At 46.2% G+C, this 14,153-nt stretch overlaps 1 protein-coding gene across 2 annotated transcripts in view; it reads right to left on the bottom strand.

Annotated features, from left to right (window-relative positions):
- Window positions 1–560: 560 nt before the first annotated feature.
- The window catches only part of iqgap3 (IQ motif containing GTPase activating protein 3), a 43,637-nt gene continuing 30,044 nt past the window's right edge, over window positions 561–14,153 (bottom strand). For both annotated transcript variants that reach the window (XM_041987709.1, XM_041987710.1), the window contains exons 32-38: window positions 2,999–3,128; window positions 2,844–2,931; window positions 2,551–2,763; window positions 2,236–2,399; window positions 2,036–2,161; window positions 1,854–1,962; window positions 561–1,127 (exon numbers count right to left, since the gene is read on the bottom strand). In XM_041987709.1, the coding sequence (XP_041843643.1) occupies window positions 1,014–1,127; window positions 1,854–1,962; window positions 2,036–2,161; window positions 2,236–2,399; window positions 2,551–2,763; window positions 2,844–2,931; window positions 2,999–3,128 (944 nt within the window). In that variant the 3' untranslated portion in view covers window positions 561–1,013. The remainder of the gene's footprint in view (window positions 1,128–1,853; window positions 1,963–2,035; window positions 2,162–2,235; window positions 2,400–2,550; window positions 2,764–2,843; window positions 2,932–2,998; window positions 3,129–14,153) is intronic.

Here is a 14,153-nt window from a genome sequence, read left to right as displayed (position 1 = left end):
TGGTCTTGTATTTAAACAAAATTACTTACTAAATAATAAAAAAAAAGATACACACTGCCTCTAGCACTACATGACAGCACCTGGTCCACCTGGACTCCAGCAGTCTGACTACAACTTAATGATGACGTCCATCTTGTTTGAATTCTTGTTTGTGTTGTTCTTACTCTCAAATGTAAGTCGCTTTGGATAAAAGCGTCTGATAAATGACTAGAATAGAATAGTAGAATAGGGTGGCCAAGCTCTACCTTAGAGATAGGGAGAGAAGCTTGGTGATACCCTCAAATGAGCTGGTGAATGTGGCCGGGAAGTCTGGGTTTCCCTTCTGCCCCTGGACCCGACTCTGGATAACCAGCAGACAATGGATGGATATATATATGAATATATACACTAATTTACTGATTTTTAATGTGCAATGTCTGTTTTTATTAATGCTTTTATATGTGCTTTGTAGTTTTTGGTGTGATGTGTGTTTTAGTCCAACGCATATTTTCCTTTGTGATCAGTGCTGCTGTACATGGTCCCTGTTAAATAAACATACAAACAAATGCCTCAGTCTGCTGACCAATCAAAACAGATCTAAGTTTTATTATAAAGTGCACAGATGGAAGGAAGGAAGACGCCTCCCTTAGTGTTTAAAAACATGCATAATATAGTGAGATCAGAAACAAGTAAAGATAGGTGTATAAATAGATGTGACACACTGTTCAATTTTTACTGATACAAGAACAGAGTAGAAGTCCCAAAGACGTGCTTAAAGGAAGATGTCTCACTTACTACAAACCAAAGAGGACAGAATGAGACGGATGGCCCAGTCTATGGTGAGACATAAAGTAGACCACATGATAGCAGCAGTGTTTTTATGTCAAATAAAAGTAATCTGAAGTTTTTTTCTTCTGCTGAAAACAAAGAGATACAGAGATAGGAGTGTAAGATGATGCTTCACTCTGATGTATATTGAGCTGAATAGAAACAGATGACAACAGTCGGAATGAGAAGCCAGAACAGTCGTCGGTTCATTGCTTGAAGAACTTCTTATTGAGGAGGAAGATGAGCAGATTAACGTTGACCTTTGCCTTATCGAACATCTTCATCACTGCCACACCCTCGTACTGCAGCTGTAGCAAGTCCTGCCAAACACACACACACGCGATTGGATTTTGACCTAGTAGCTTAGTTTGTCCCTGGTTTTAATATCAAAATCGGTCCCGTTTCGAACACTTTCTGGCCTGGCTCGGAACGCTTTCTGGCCTGGCTTGGAACGCTTTCTAGCCTGGCTCGGATCAGTTTCTGGCCTTGCTCGGATCAGTTTCTGGCCTTGCTCGGAACGCCTTCTGGCCTGGCTCGGTTCAGTTTCTGGCCTGGCTCGGGTCAGTTTCTGGCCTGGCTCGGAACGCTTTCTAGCCTGGCTCGGGTCAGTTTCTGGCCTGGCTCGGAACGCTTTCTGGCCTGGCTCGGAACGCTTTCTGGCCTGGCTCGGTTCAGTTTCTGGCCTGGCTCGGGTCAGTTTCTGGCCTGGCTCGGGTCAGTTTCTGGCCTGGCTCGGAACGCTTTCTAGCCTGGCTCGGGTCAGTTTCTGGCCTGGCTCGGAACGCTTTCTGGCCTGGCTCGGAACGCTTTCTGGCCTGGCTCGGTTCAGTTTCTGGCCTGGCTCGGGTCAGTTTCTGGCCTGGCTCGGAACGCTTTCTAGCCTGGCTCGGGTCAGTTTCTGGCCTGGCTCGGTTCAGTTTCTGGCCTGGCTCGGAACGCTTTCTGGCCTGGCTCGGAACGCTTTCTGGCCTGGCTCGGTTCAGTTTCTGGCCTGGCTCGGGTTAGTTTCTGGCCTGGTTCGGGTTAGTTTCTGGCCTGCTGTGTACCTGGTATTTGAGCAGGAACTCCTCCATCTCGACTCCAAGGAATCGAGCTTTTATGTTGAAAGTTCCTTTCTCTGGTCCAGGAAGGATGTCGAAGATGACGTTTTTGAACCTGAAACAGGAAGTGACACGTTGCCATGTGATCACGCTGTTCCTGCGGTGGCTGTTGGTTTCTGTGTTCTTACTGTGTGCTTGGCAGGTCTTCGATCTCCAACAGAACTCCCTTCTCCTGCAGCCGGGTGGCGCTGTAGCTCAAAGTGGGAGGTCTCTTCTTCCCTTTACTGTCTGCTGTCTTCTTATTGGTCGATTTACTGCAACACAAACCAATCAGTGAAGAACTTGTTGGTATGTGTGTGGCATACCTGTTGGTGTGTGTGGGGCGTACCTGTTGGTGGTCAGGTTGTCTAGACAGGAAGTGATGTAATGTCTGTAGTAGTCCACCTGTTCGCTGTGGAAGCTGCTCTTCTCTTGGAGGCGGCTGAGAGTCTGACGGAGCTTCTGAAGCTCCGCCCCCCGGCGCTGACGGTGCAGTCGCTGCTGCCGAATGTCCTGATGAAGAGACACATCCAGTGAGCTTCACCTGAAGTTCTGAAGACTCTGGAATCAGAAGGTTCTGAGCAGTGCTGGTTTACAGGGACATGTGACCAGCTCACCTGTGCGTCATAAGCAAAGCTCCACCTGTAAAGTGAACCAGACTCACCTTGGAGATCATTTGCAGGATCTGGTTCTCAGTCTGAGGCGGTCTCAGGACCTCAAGAGCCTCCAGACGACGAAGACTCCGCAGCACCTTTCTTTTCTTCTCCTCCAGACTCAGGTTGCCATTGGCAACTAGAGACTGGTTCCTCTTCATCTTCTCAGGTGTTCGAGAATCTTGCTGGGCCCGACGCTGCATCAGCCAATCATGGCACACTTCCTGTTGAAGGAGTTCAGGTCATAGGGTCAGGTCAGAGACCCTCCAACAGTCTGGCACCTTCCTTGCAAAGTGTACCTCACCTGGTCAGGTAAGGTCTTTGTTCTCAGGATGTCACTCAGAGAGTCACCTGACTGAGTCCTGATAATGTCGATGATCAGCTGTTTAGTGCTGAAAGAAAAAAAAGATCAATGAACAACCTGAGCAGGTGAGCCCAAGAGCTAACAGACCAAGTTACCTGAGCAGCAGTCCTCTGGTGTCTGGTTTGCCATCAGACTCGCTGAAGATGTCAAACCTGTTGGTGAGAGTCAGAGAAACTTCCATCTTACTGGACTCAGATCCTGGATCTCCTGCTAGAGAAGTCTCTCCTGAAAAGGAAGCAGAGTGAGACAGTTCAAACCTGCAGACCAGTTCCAACACTGGTCCACGCTGATCCCATTACAGCAGGAATGAGCCAGTTGCCACATACAGTACAGCTGTAGTCTGACCAGACAGAAGCAGGAGCAGCAGCGACAGCTGGACGAGGAGCAGCGGGTAGGAGGAGCAGCTGGTAGACAAGGAGGAGCAGCTGGTAGGAGGAGCAGCGAATAGAGAAGGAGAAGCAGCGGGTAGGAGGAGCAGTGGGTAGAGAAGGAGGAGCAGAATAGGCAAGGCAAATTTATTTGTATAGCACATTTCAAGTACAAGACAATTCAAAGTGCTTAACATAAAACATAAAAACAAGAAAAATATTTTCCGGCTCACCATCGCAACCTACATGCAACCCCTAAGATACAGAACTGCAATAAAAACACAAATACAAAAAAGAGAAAATACGTCTAGAACACTACAAATGTAAACGAAGTAGTAAAAGTGCAGTAGACGTCTCCGGATTGGTCACTTTGTTGAGTCCAGGAGCTCAAACTGACAGAAGGTCAGGATCGCTACCTGCCAGCATTCTCTGTGCTTTCCTCTTTATCCTTTCTGAATCGGAATCATTTATTTTGCCAAATGGCTGTAGCAGTAGTTTCTATTCCTGTAGCGGTAGTTTCTATTCCTGTAGCGGTAGTTTCTGTTCCTGTAGCGGTAGTCTCTGTTCCTGTAGCGGTAGTCTCCGTTCCTGTAGCGGTAGTTTCTGTTCCTGTAGCGGTAGTCTCTGTTCCTGTAGCGGTAGTTTCTGTTCCTGTAGCGGTAGTCTCTATTCCTGTAGCGGTAGTTTCTATTCCTGTAGCGGTAGTTTCTATTCCTGTAGCGGTAGTCTCTGTTCCTGTAGCGGTAGTTTCTATTCCTGTAGCGGTAGTTTCTATTCCTGTAGCGGTAGTTTCTATTCCTGTAGCGGTAGTCTCTGTTCCTGTAGCGGTAGTTTCTATTCCTGTAGCGGTAGTCTCTGTTCCTGTAGCGGTCGTCATCGTTCCTGTCTTCAGGCTTGCCTGCTTCTAGTTTTTTTAGCATGGTAAATGGACTTGTACTTTTCCAGACAGTTTGACCCCTCAAATTGCTCTACATTACATATCACATTCACCCATTCACACACACATATTCACACCCCGATAGGCACATCAGGAGGCAACAAGGGGTTAAGTGTCTTGCCCAAGGACACTTCGACACGTAGTGAGTGGAAGCCTGGAATCAATCTAGTGACCTTCTGGTTGGAAGACGACTGCTCTTCCTCCTGAGCTACAGCCACTCTATGGGCCTTCTTATTGAGGATTTCTAGGTTCTGGGTACTCCAGCTAGCAGGATGAGGTTGAACAGCCTTGAAAAAAAACACCCTTCAGTTGAGGAGAACAGGTTTTAGGACGACAAGCTTTCAGGCCATCTGGACCAGTGGCCTTACTTGGTTTCAGTCTAGAAAGACTTCCCAACAAATTCCTCTATGATTACCACTCATGATTCTTTGGGCGGATTTTTATAGACCTCAGCATCCCAGTTCATCATCCACAATATCAAATCCACAGAAAAATCTTTTCAGCTCATCCACAAAATCTGATGGTAGCTTACATGATGATGGCTTTTTCTCTTGGTTTTACCCATTCAGACCATCACAAGCCTATTTGACATCACCACTAAAATATTTGCTCTTCTCTTCTTGTACTCAATTTTTGCCTTAAATATACTCCCCTGGCCTTTTTGTTGGCCTGGAATGGTCTTTTTTCTTGTAATAATTCAATCACCAGAGCAGAGAGCAGCCCTTTTTTCATTGAGACAGATTTTCAGTTGTTTGGAAACCCAGGATTTATTACTCGGAAACATTTTCAGTCTTTGATTCAGACACAGTATCCTCACAACATCGGATATATGATGTAAAAGTGTCTGAGTTCATCTCCGTCCTGACTGCAGGACAATGTCCCAGTTGTGTAAAAGCGGTCTCAGTTGTTCTTTGCTTTGGTCAGACCACATCTGTTTCCTGGCAACTGGTTTCAGTACTTTAACTACAGCCTTGTATGCAGGAAAGAGATGGATCACACTGATCAGATTTCCCAAGGGACGGTCTGCATACCGCTTTATAGGACTTAGTGATGTTACCATAGCAACGACCAAAGGTCCAATTTAAACTTGTGGGGCAGTCTAATTATTTTTTGAGTTCAGGCCAGTAATCAGACAAATTACACCTGGTTAACAAGATGGACGAGATTAAACAATGAGACATTAACAATCGTATAGGCAACTGCATTGTGGTGATAATGGAGACCTGGCTGCATGAGAACATCCTGGACCTAGCAGCTAAGGCGAGAGGACGGGATGTGTGTGTCTTTATTAATAACAGTTGGTGCAGGGACGCTGCTGTTACTGAGAGACACCTGAAATTTTTGCTGCTAAATGCAGATCATTTGATCTGCCCAGGAAAATTAGTCAAGAGTTTGTAGCTGCTGTGTATATCCACCCGCGGGCTAATGCTAATATAGCTATGAGTCGGCTGCATGATAGCATCAGCAAGCAGCAGAACAAACACCCAGAGGGTCTTTTCATTTTGGCTGGAGACTACCACACCAACTTAAAGACTGTGCTCCCCACGTTTTTACAAGAATGTGGACAACAAAGAAGGGCCGAACATTGGACCAGGTCTACAACATTTCTGGAACCTACAAAGCTCACCCCTCCCCTCACCTTGGACACTCACACCATCTTACCCTGTTCTTGACACCAGCTTTCCCTCATCTGCAGGTCTAATCCACACTACAAGTCCCTCATCTGCAGGTCTAGGCTACAGTACAAGTCCAAAATCTGCAGGTCTAGGCCACCGTACAAGTCCCTCATCTGCAGGTCTAGGCTACAGTACAAGTCCCTCATCTGCAGGTCTAGGCTACAGTACAAGCCAGTGCAGTGCTGGACTGAGGAGGCCACGCTATCCTTGGAGGACTGTTTTAGGACACTGTATGGACACTTTTTGAGGACCCAGACATTGAGCTCCAGACATCTTCTGTGCTGTCTTACTCCTAGTTTCCACCAGGTGCATGTGCACTGTGTCACGACTTTGCCACAGCCACTGCAGCTATTTGCGGCCGTTTTAGTCAACGGTTTAATTCCCACCGGGCGCCATGGTGCGTCAGAGGTATCCCAGTAGCACCTTGTCGCTACTGCGTCAAACTTAGCAGTTCAGATAGGGGCAGACAGGAAATCAGACACGGGAGCAGTGTAAAAGCTTCCAGTAATTTTCAAAATAAAAGCCCCCATGCAGATTTGTGCTGTTGAACCATGTACAATTACGTTTTTAACCGTTCAGGGGGTCAGTTCTTTTTCATCTTGGATGACGATACGTTTATCCTGGAAGTGGAGAATCACAAGATTCTCCTGTGATCTTGGGATCTGCAGATCCAGCTTGGTGGACTGCAGTCGCAGGTGCTCCACACCTGACACTATCCCGGTGTAGATTGACATGCCATGGAGGTTGGAATGAAACTGTGGCGCACACGCATCCGTTAAATCAGTTTCTGCATGGAAAATGTAACAACAGGTAAAATATTACCCAACCAAAAACCATCAAAGCACTACTCCAGGAATTTAGCGCTGAAGCCAAGAGACAGGGAGGCCTAAAGGAAGCCTAGAATGAACCTGAACAGAGGCACCAAGGCTGCTAAAACAAAGTACAGAAGGCAGATAGAGGCAGATTTTAAGGAAAGCAACCCTTGCTCCATGTGAAGAGGCATCCAGAACATTAGACTACAAACAGTGCCACAACATCCTCCCTCCTACCAACACTTCTTTCCAGACCAGTTCAACGACTTTTTTTTTACCTACTTTGAAGAGGACAGCAGACAGGCGGAGGACATACAGCTGACACCATCAGAGCATGAACAGCCCCCCACCGTCCAACAACATCAGGTACTGCCAGTCCTGCGTGGCACTGACAAAAGCAAAGCACCAGGATCAGATGGAGTACCAGGGAGGGTCCTGAAATCATGTGCTCATCAGGTTGCTGCAGTATTCACTAACATCTTTAACCCACCTGCCTGAAAAATGCCAACATGATCCACAAATCCTTTGCCATCACAGGGTTGAATGATTACCGGCCTGTGGCCCTGACCCCGCCGATCATGAAATGCATGGAGAGACTGGTGTTACAGCATGTGAAGCCCCATATCCCACCCGGCTTTCACCAACTCCACTTTGCCTTTAGGTCCAACAGATCTACAGATGATGCCATCTCCATCGCCTTTCACAATGCTCGCAGCCACATTGAAAGCCCCCAAACATACGCCAGGATGCTGTTTATTGACTTTGGCTCGGCATCTAACCCCATTAGCCCCAAACAAAGCAGTCACTGAAACCTGGAACTTTTCTCTATGGATCAAGGGCTTCCTGACTAACAGACCCCAGCATGTCAGGATGGGCACCTCCACATCCTCCACCATCGTCCTCAATACTGCTGCTCCTCAGGGGTGTGTTCTGAGTCTAGTCTGGACTAGTGGTTGTCCAGTAAACTTTGTGAGCTGGAATGTAAACTCTTAACCATCCAGTTAAATTTCAAATAGTCATGATGCAGCTGAAGCAGCTAAAGGCAGATATAGCCGTGTAATTAGTATTAACGTACGGTTTGCCGACCCACACCGACCAGCTCTTCCCAGTCTCTTCCTGACAAATGCTCGATCACTAGCCAACAAAATCGACGAGATTCGGCTGAGGATCGTCTCACGGAGGATGGACAGCTGTGTGGCCATCATTACGGAAACCTGGCTGGACTGCAATACACCCAACACCGCGGTGGAGCTAGCGGTGCGCTCTTTGTTCCGAGCAGACAGGACTGCAGCCTCGGTTAAAAGCAGAGGTGGAGGGCTCGAGCTCTACATCCATAACTCCTGGTGTACAGCCACACACACCATCGGAACGCACTGCACACCGACCTGGAATATCTGGCTGTGAAATGCAGGCCATTCAAGACGGTGAGAGAGTTGTGCTCCATTTTGATCATAGCTGTTTACGTTCCACCGCGAGCTAACGCTAAGCTAGCACTAGAGGAGCTCTACTGTTTGATCACCAGGCAGATGAACTCCAACCCCGAGGCAGCTGTGATTGTGGCTGGAGACTTCAATCACGTGGAACTCAAAGCAGTGCTTCCAGAATTCAAGAAGTTCATACACTTTCCCACCAGAGACAATAACATACTGGATCAGGTTTATTGCAACATCCCAGGAGCATACAAGGCGGCAGCAGCTCCTCACCTGGGCATGTCAGACCACATCTCTGTGAGGCTGATTCCAACATATAAACCTCTGATCTACAGGACAAAACCAACCACCAGAACAGTTCAAGTATGGACTGAGGAGGCTTCTTCAGCACTACAGGACTGTTTTGAACTCACTGACTGGGAAGTGTTTAAAGATGACTCAGACCTGGAGGCCTACACATCATCTGTCCTGGACTACGTGCAGTTCTGCACTGATGCTGTTCTACCCACAAAGTCCATCAAGGTGTTTCCAAACCAGAAACCATGGTGTGACAGCACAGTGCGGTCTCTGCTCAAAGCTCGGGATGCAGCCTACAGGTCAGGTGACAGGCTGGCCTACAGCAGGACCCGGTCAGAACTGAAGAAGTCATGCATCCAGCAGGCCAAACACAGGTACAGACAGCGCATTGAGGAGCATTTCACTGACAACAACCCATGTGAAATGTGGAGAGGCATCAAAACCTTAACAGACTACAGGAATAGCAACCAGCAGATCAGCCATGACCCCACCCTACCTGACACCTTAAACTGTTTCTTTGCACGCTTCGACACACCTGGCAGCAGAGAGACTGTTTATCTTCCACAGCGTGAGGAGCAGCCTCTCGTCCTGCAGCAACACCAGGTAAGCTCCACCCTGAGGAGGATCAGCACTAGCAAAGCAGCAGGACCAGACAAGGTATCAGGTCGGGTTCTGAAGCTGTGTGCACAGCAGCTGGCTGGAGTTTTTCTGGACATTTTCAACATGTCCTTGCAGTTTGCTTCAGTTCCTGTGTGCCTCAAGTCCTCTATCATTGTGCCTGTGCCGAAAAAATCTGTTGTCACCTGCCTCAATGACTACCGCCCGGTCGCTCTCACACCAGTAATCATGAAGTGCTTTGAGAGGATCGTCTTAAGTCACATCAAGGACGTCATTCCTGCTACTCTGGACAGATATCAGTTCGCCTACAGGGAGAACCGATCGACAGAGGATGCAGTCTCACTGGCACTGCACACGGCTCTGACCCACCTGGAGCATCCTAACACCTACGTCAGGATGTTATTTGTGGACTTCAGTTCGGCTTTCAACACGGTGATCCCTGACAAGCTGACACTGAAACTCCACAACCTCGGACTGTCCAACCCCCTATGCTTCTGGATCAGGGACTTCCTCACTAATAGGCCTCAGGTGGTGAGGACTGGGGACTGCACATCATCCACACGGTTCCTGAGCACAGGCACACCGCAGGGATGTGTGCTTAGCCCGGCCCTCTTCACCCTATTCACACATGACTGTTTTGCTATTCATCCCACAAACATGGTTCTGAAGTTTGCAGATGACACCACCGTGGTGGGTCTCATATCGGACAACAATGAGACCCTCTACAGAGCGGAGATCCAGCACCTGACAGGATGGTGTTCAGACAACAACCTTGTTCTGAACACCAGCAAGACCAAGGAGGTCATTGTGGACTTTAGGAGATCCAGGAAGATGGAACACACCCCTGTCCTCATCCATGGGGAGGAGGTGGAGCGGGTGGACAACATCAAGTTCCTGGGCATCCACATTACATCTGACCTCACTTGGTCCGCACACACATCGCACCTGGTGAAGAGGGCCAAACAAAGGCTCTTCTTCCTCAGGAAGCTCAAAAGGACTGGACTCTCCTCTCAGCTTCTGACAAACTTCTACAGAGCCACCATAGAGAGCATTCTCTGTCTGTGTGCAACAGTGTGGTACGGGAGCTACACTGCACACGACAGGAAGGTCTTGGCCCGGGTGGTGAAAACAGCACAGGGGATTGTAGGGAGTCCTCTCCCGCTCCTGGACTCAATATACGACAGCCGGGTCCAGAGAAGGGCCAGTTGTATAGCTGCAGACCCACCCACCCAGGACACAAACTGTTTGTACCTCTTCCCTCTGGAAAGAGATACAGAAACATCAAAGCCCACACCAACAGACTGAAACACATCCCCAGAGCTGTGAAATCCATCACCCCATCTCCCCCCACCCCCCATCCCCCATCCATAGACTGAACACTAAACTCCTGCAGACAGGCAGACACACTCAGACTGCACTTTAGGACAATATGCTGCAATATGTGGATCACTTTCATGCCAGTCACTTTAAACACTTTATATACTTGTTTGATTTGCACTGTTATTCCATTTTATTCCTTTTACTCTTTTATATATATATTTATCTAAAGGTATATTGCCTTTTGCCTTTCCATACTTTTATCTTCGTGTGTTACAGTGTGCCTTTTAAGCCGAGAACTTCTGAAAAATTTTTTTGTTGTGCCTTGCACAATGACAGTAAAGACTCTTGATTCTTGATGTAGTGTACATACAAACTAAGCTGGGCACTATGTGATTATAATTGGGACACTATACACACTACTAGTAATAGTAGTTTGTTTTTATGCAACAAACTGGGATGACTACATATACTTTAACAGTTTATTTTCAGAAATGCCAAATATGGAAATATATAATCTTATAATTGCCGGAGACGCAAACTACGAACTCTCCTCAGTGGATCAGGGTTCTCCTGGGAGAGCATCCCTGTCAAAGACTGCTCAGTCCATTAATTTACTGCTTGAAAACTATGAATGGTTGACATATGGCACTTCTGTAATCCTTCTAGGATGTATTCTTTCTGCTCTTTAGTCCAAAAACATTTTCACGTATTCACGACTTATTTATGGATAAAAAAAAAATCCTACACCTAATAACAGCGTGTGATTATAGGAGAATCTCAGATCATGGACCACTCTATGAAAACCCTCATCCCCAGCACACAATCTTCATATAGTCAGTGGTGCCTTCATGGTTTACTGTTCTCAGACAAGGAATATTCTAAACATACTTCATCTCAAATTATTTCTAGAAATTAATCGAACTCTAGAAATGTAATCTTCAATCATTTAGAACTTTATAAAGGCCTATCTCAGGGGTATGACAACTTCATGCTGTGCCAGAAATAACTAAAAGGAATAACGAATGTCTCGCACTGCCAACCAAAGAAATTCTAAATGTGGACTACTTATACAGCAGATGTCAGTAGAGCTTATTAAAAACTGCACTTTACTAAAAGCAGAATTTGATTTTCTCTCAGCGGGCTGAATATCTTCTATCCAAAACAAGAACTACCTCTTATGAACTTGCACACCAGCTATGCCAAAAATCAACAAAAAAAAACAATGCCAAAAATAAAAGATGTCAATGGTGGGCGACAGACTGACAATATAGAGATTTGTTTTAGAGATTTGTACAAAATACTGTTGAGTTCTGACTCATGTGCTGGTTAAGATGAGCTGAACCAGTTCTTCCAATCCCTACAGATTCCTTCCGTCAGTGCTGATTTCAGTGAGCTGGAGACAGATCTTACAGTTGCAAAAATAACATCAGCAATCAGACACATGCAAAGTGGGAAAGCACCCAGCATGGATGGCTTTCCAGAAGACCTCCAGAAAAAAATCTCAGATCAGCTTTCCCTCTTATTACTGTCAGTGTTTGAAGAGTCTCTCACCTCAAATACACTGCCGCCCATCTATGTCGTCTACGTAGTTGCAGTTCCTATCGCTGTATCTCTCCTGACATTGCTAAGGTACTGGAACGAGAAGATAATACAACAACTGTATCCCCTGATCAGACAGGATTTGTAAAAGCCAGCTTTTATTTTTTTAATATCAGACGCCCGTGTAACATTTTATATTGGCCATCTCCATCCACCAACGAAAATTGTGAGGTAATAATTTCACTTAGCGTTGAGAAAGCATTCGATCGGGTGGAGTCTGCTTATCTTTTAAAATCTTTAGAGATATTTAAGTTTGGTCCTAAGCTTATATCCTGGATCAAAATCCTGTAAACTCTACTGAAAACTTCCCACTCCTGTTTTCAGTTATACACGTTCTGTGATCACCTCCATTGACACGTTAGTGTGAACAGAAATCGTATCTCAAAGAAAACACAGTAATGATCAGACAGGCCCACATCACACACAGTAACAATGGAAACGTCCAAACCCTTCCACACCAGTAAGTCTAGAGTCCATCCATCCATTTTCTGCCGCTTATTCGGAGTCGGGTTGCGGGGGCAGCTGTCTAAGCAGGGAAACCCAGACTTCCCTCTCCCGGCCACATTCACCAGCTCATCCAGAGGGATCCCGAGGTGTTCCCAGGCCAGCCGAGAGATGTAGTCTGTCAGAATCGTTTCCAGTAAGTCTAGAGTGTGTCCTTTAATGTGTGTGGGCTCTGTTATATGCTGAGTCAGCCCAACGTTGTCCAGACTGTGACTCAGGTCTTTAGTGGCTTTGTCCTGAGGGTTGTCTACATGGATGTTAAAATCACCAACAATAATTACACAGTCAAAATCCAAACAGGTTGTAGCAGCAGGTCACTAAACTCTTTATAAAATTCTGCACAGTGCCCTGGTGGTCTATAGAAATTTAGCGATATTATTTTATAATAAGCTTTCAACTGAAGAGCCACGTATTCAAAAGAAGTAAAACTTCTAAGAGATAACTGCTTACAGTGAAATGATTCATTAAATAAAACTGCTCCTCCTCTCCTGCTCAGTCTGACCTCACTGATAAAACTAAAGTTGGGAGGGGTTGACTCTATCAGAGCGGCTGTGTTGTTATCTTGGTTTAACCAGGTTTCTGTTAGAAACATAAAATCAAGGTTGTGCTCAGTTATAAAATCATTAATTAAAATGTTTTCCCTGCTAATGACCTAACATTTAATAAAGCTAACTTAATGGGTTTGGAATTGTTTACCCTATGTTTGGGGGCACGCTGTGGCTCACAGGGTATGTTAACTCTACTTAGAAACCTTTTAGAAAGCAGCTCTCTGTGTTCTGACCGAGCTGCTTTTATCCTTCTGTTACCAAACAGTACAGATATTTTTAAACCTTCTAATAAACAGGGGTCCAGCTGGACCTGGGAAATCATGACTGCTGTTATCTACGCAGCCTGGACCCTCCACACATCATACACCCCAAACATGTTTTTCTAGACCCGCCCCTGCACATAAATCCTTTCTATCCCCTGGCTAGAGAAGCTGCTCTGATCTGGATTTCAGAACCTGTTCATGATTCACCTTCACCTCATTCATGGATGGTAAAAGGTGAACCTGCTGATCCAGCACCTGCACAGCACCGAGGATTAAACATCCTCGTTTAATCTGGACACTCGTTAGACATCTGATCCTGATTCAGCGAGGCCAGAGCACCAAGATGGTTTCTGATCAGGGGGATCTTTATATCGGGAGCAATAATCAGAGTTTCTGTTTCTTGAATTTATCTTTATGTAATCCATTCCAGCAGCAGATAAAACATGAAACTCTGAGTCACTGAAGGAACAAAACAAGTGAACATCATCAACGTAAAAGTGATGGGACACCTGCTTAAAACCACAAATCAGCTGACCAAGAGGCCTCAGGTACAACAAAAACAAAATGGGACCAAGAACAGAACCCTGTGGAACTCCACAAGACAGGCTGGACACATCAGACATGACGTTGTTGATAACAACATTAAAAGTTCTCCCTTTTATTTAAGAGGAAAACCACTGGAGGACCGATCCGGAAAACCCATCTCTGATCCAAGTCGATTTACCAGTATACTGTGGTCTATATCGAAAGCAGGCGTTAAATCCAGTAAAACCAGACCTGCAAAGCGACCAGAGTCTGCAGCCACCATAACATCACTGGAGACTTTCACTGGAGCAGATTCAGTGGGGCGTTTTCAAAAGAAAGCAGTTTTTTTTTGC

Source organism: Melanotaenia boesemani, chromosome 6 (genome assembly GCF_017639745.1).
Source record: "Melanotaenia boesemani isolate fMelBoe1 chromosome 6, fMelBoe1.pri, whole genome shotgun sequence".
In the NCBI taxonomy this organism is placed as follows: Eukaryota; Metazoa; Chordata; class Actinopteri; order Atheriniformes; family Melanotaeniidae; genus Melanotaenia; species Melanotaenia boesemani.
Note: the sequence above shows the minus strand (reverse complement) of the source record. Positions and strands in the feature narration are given on the sequence as shown.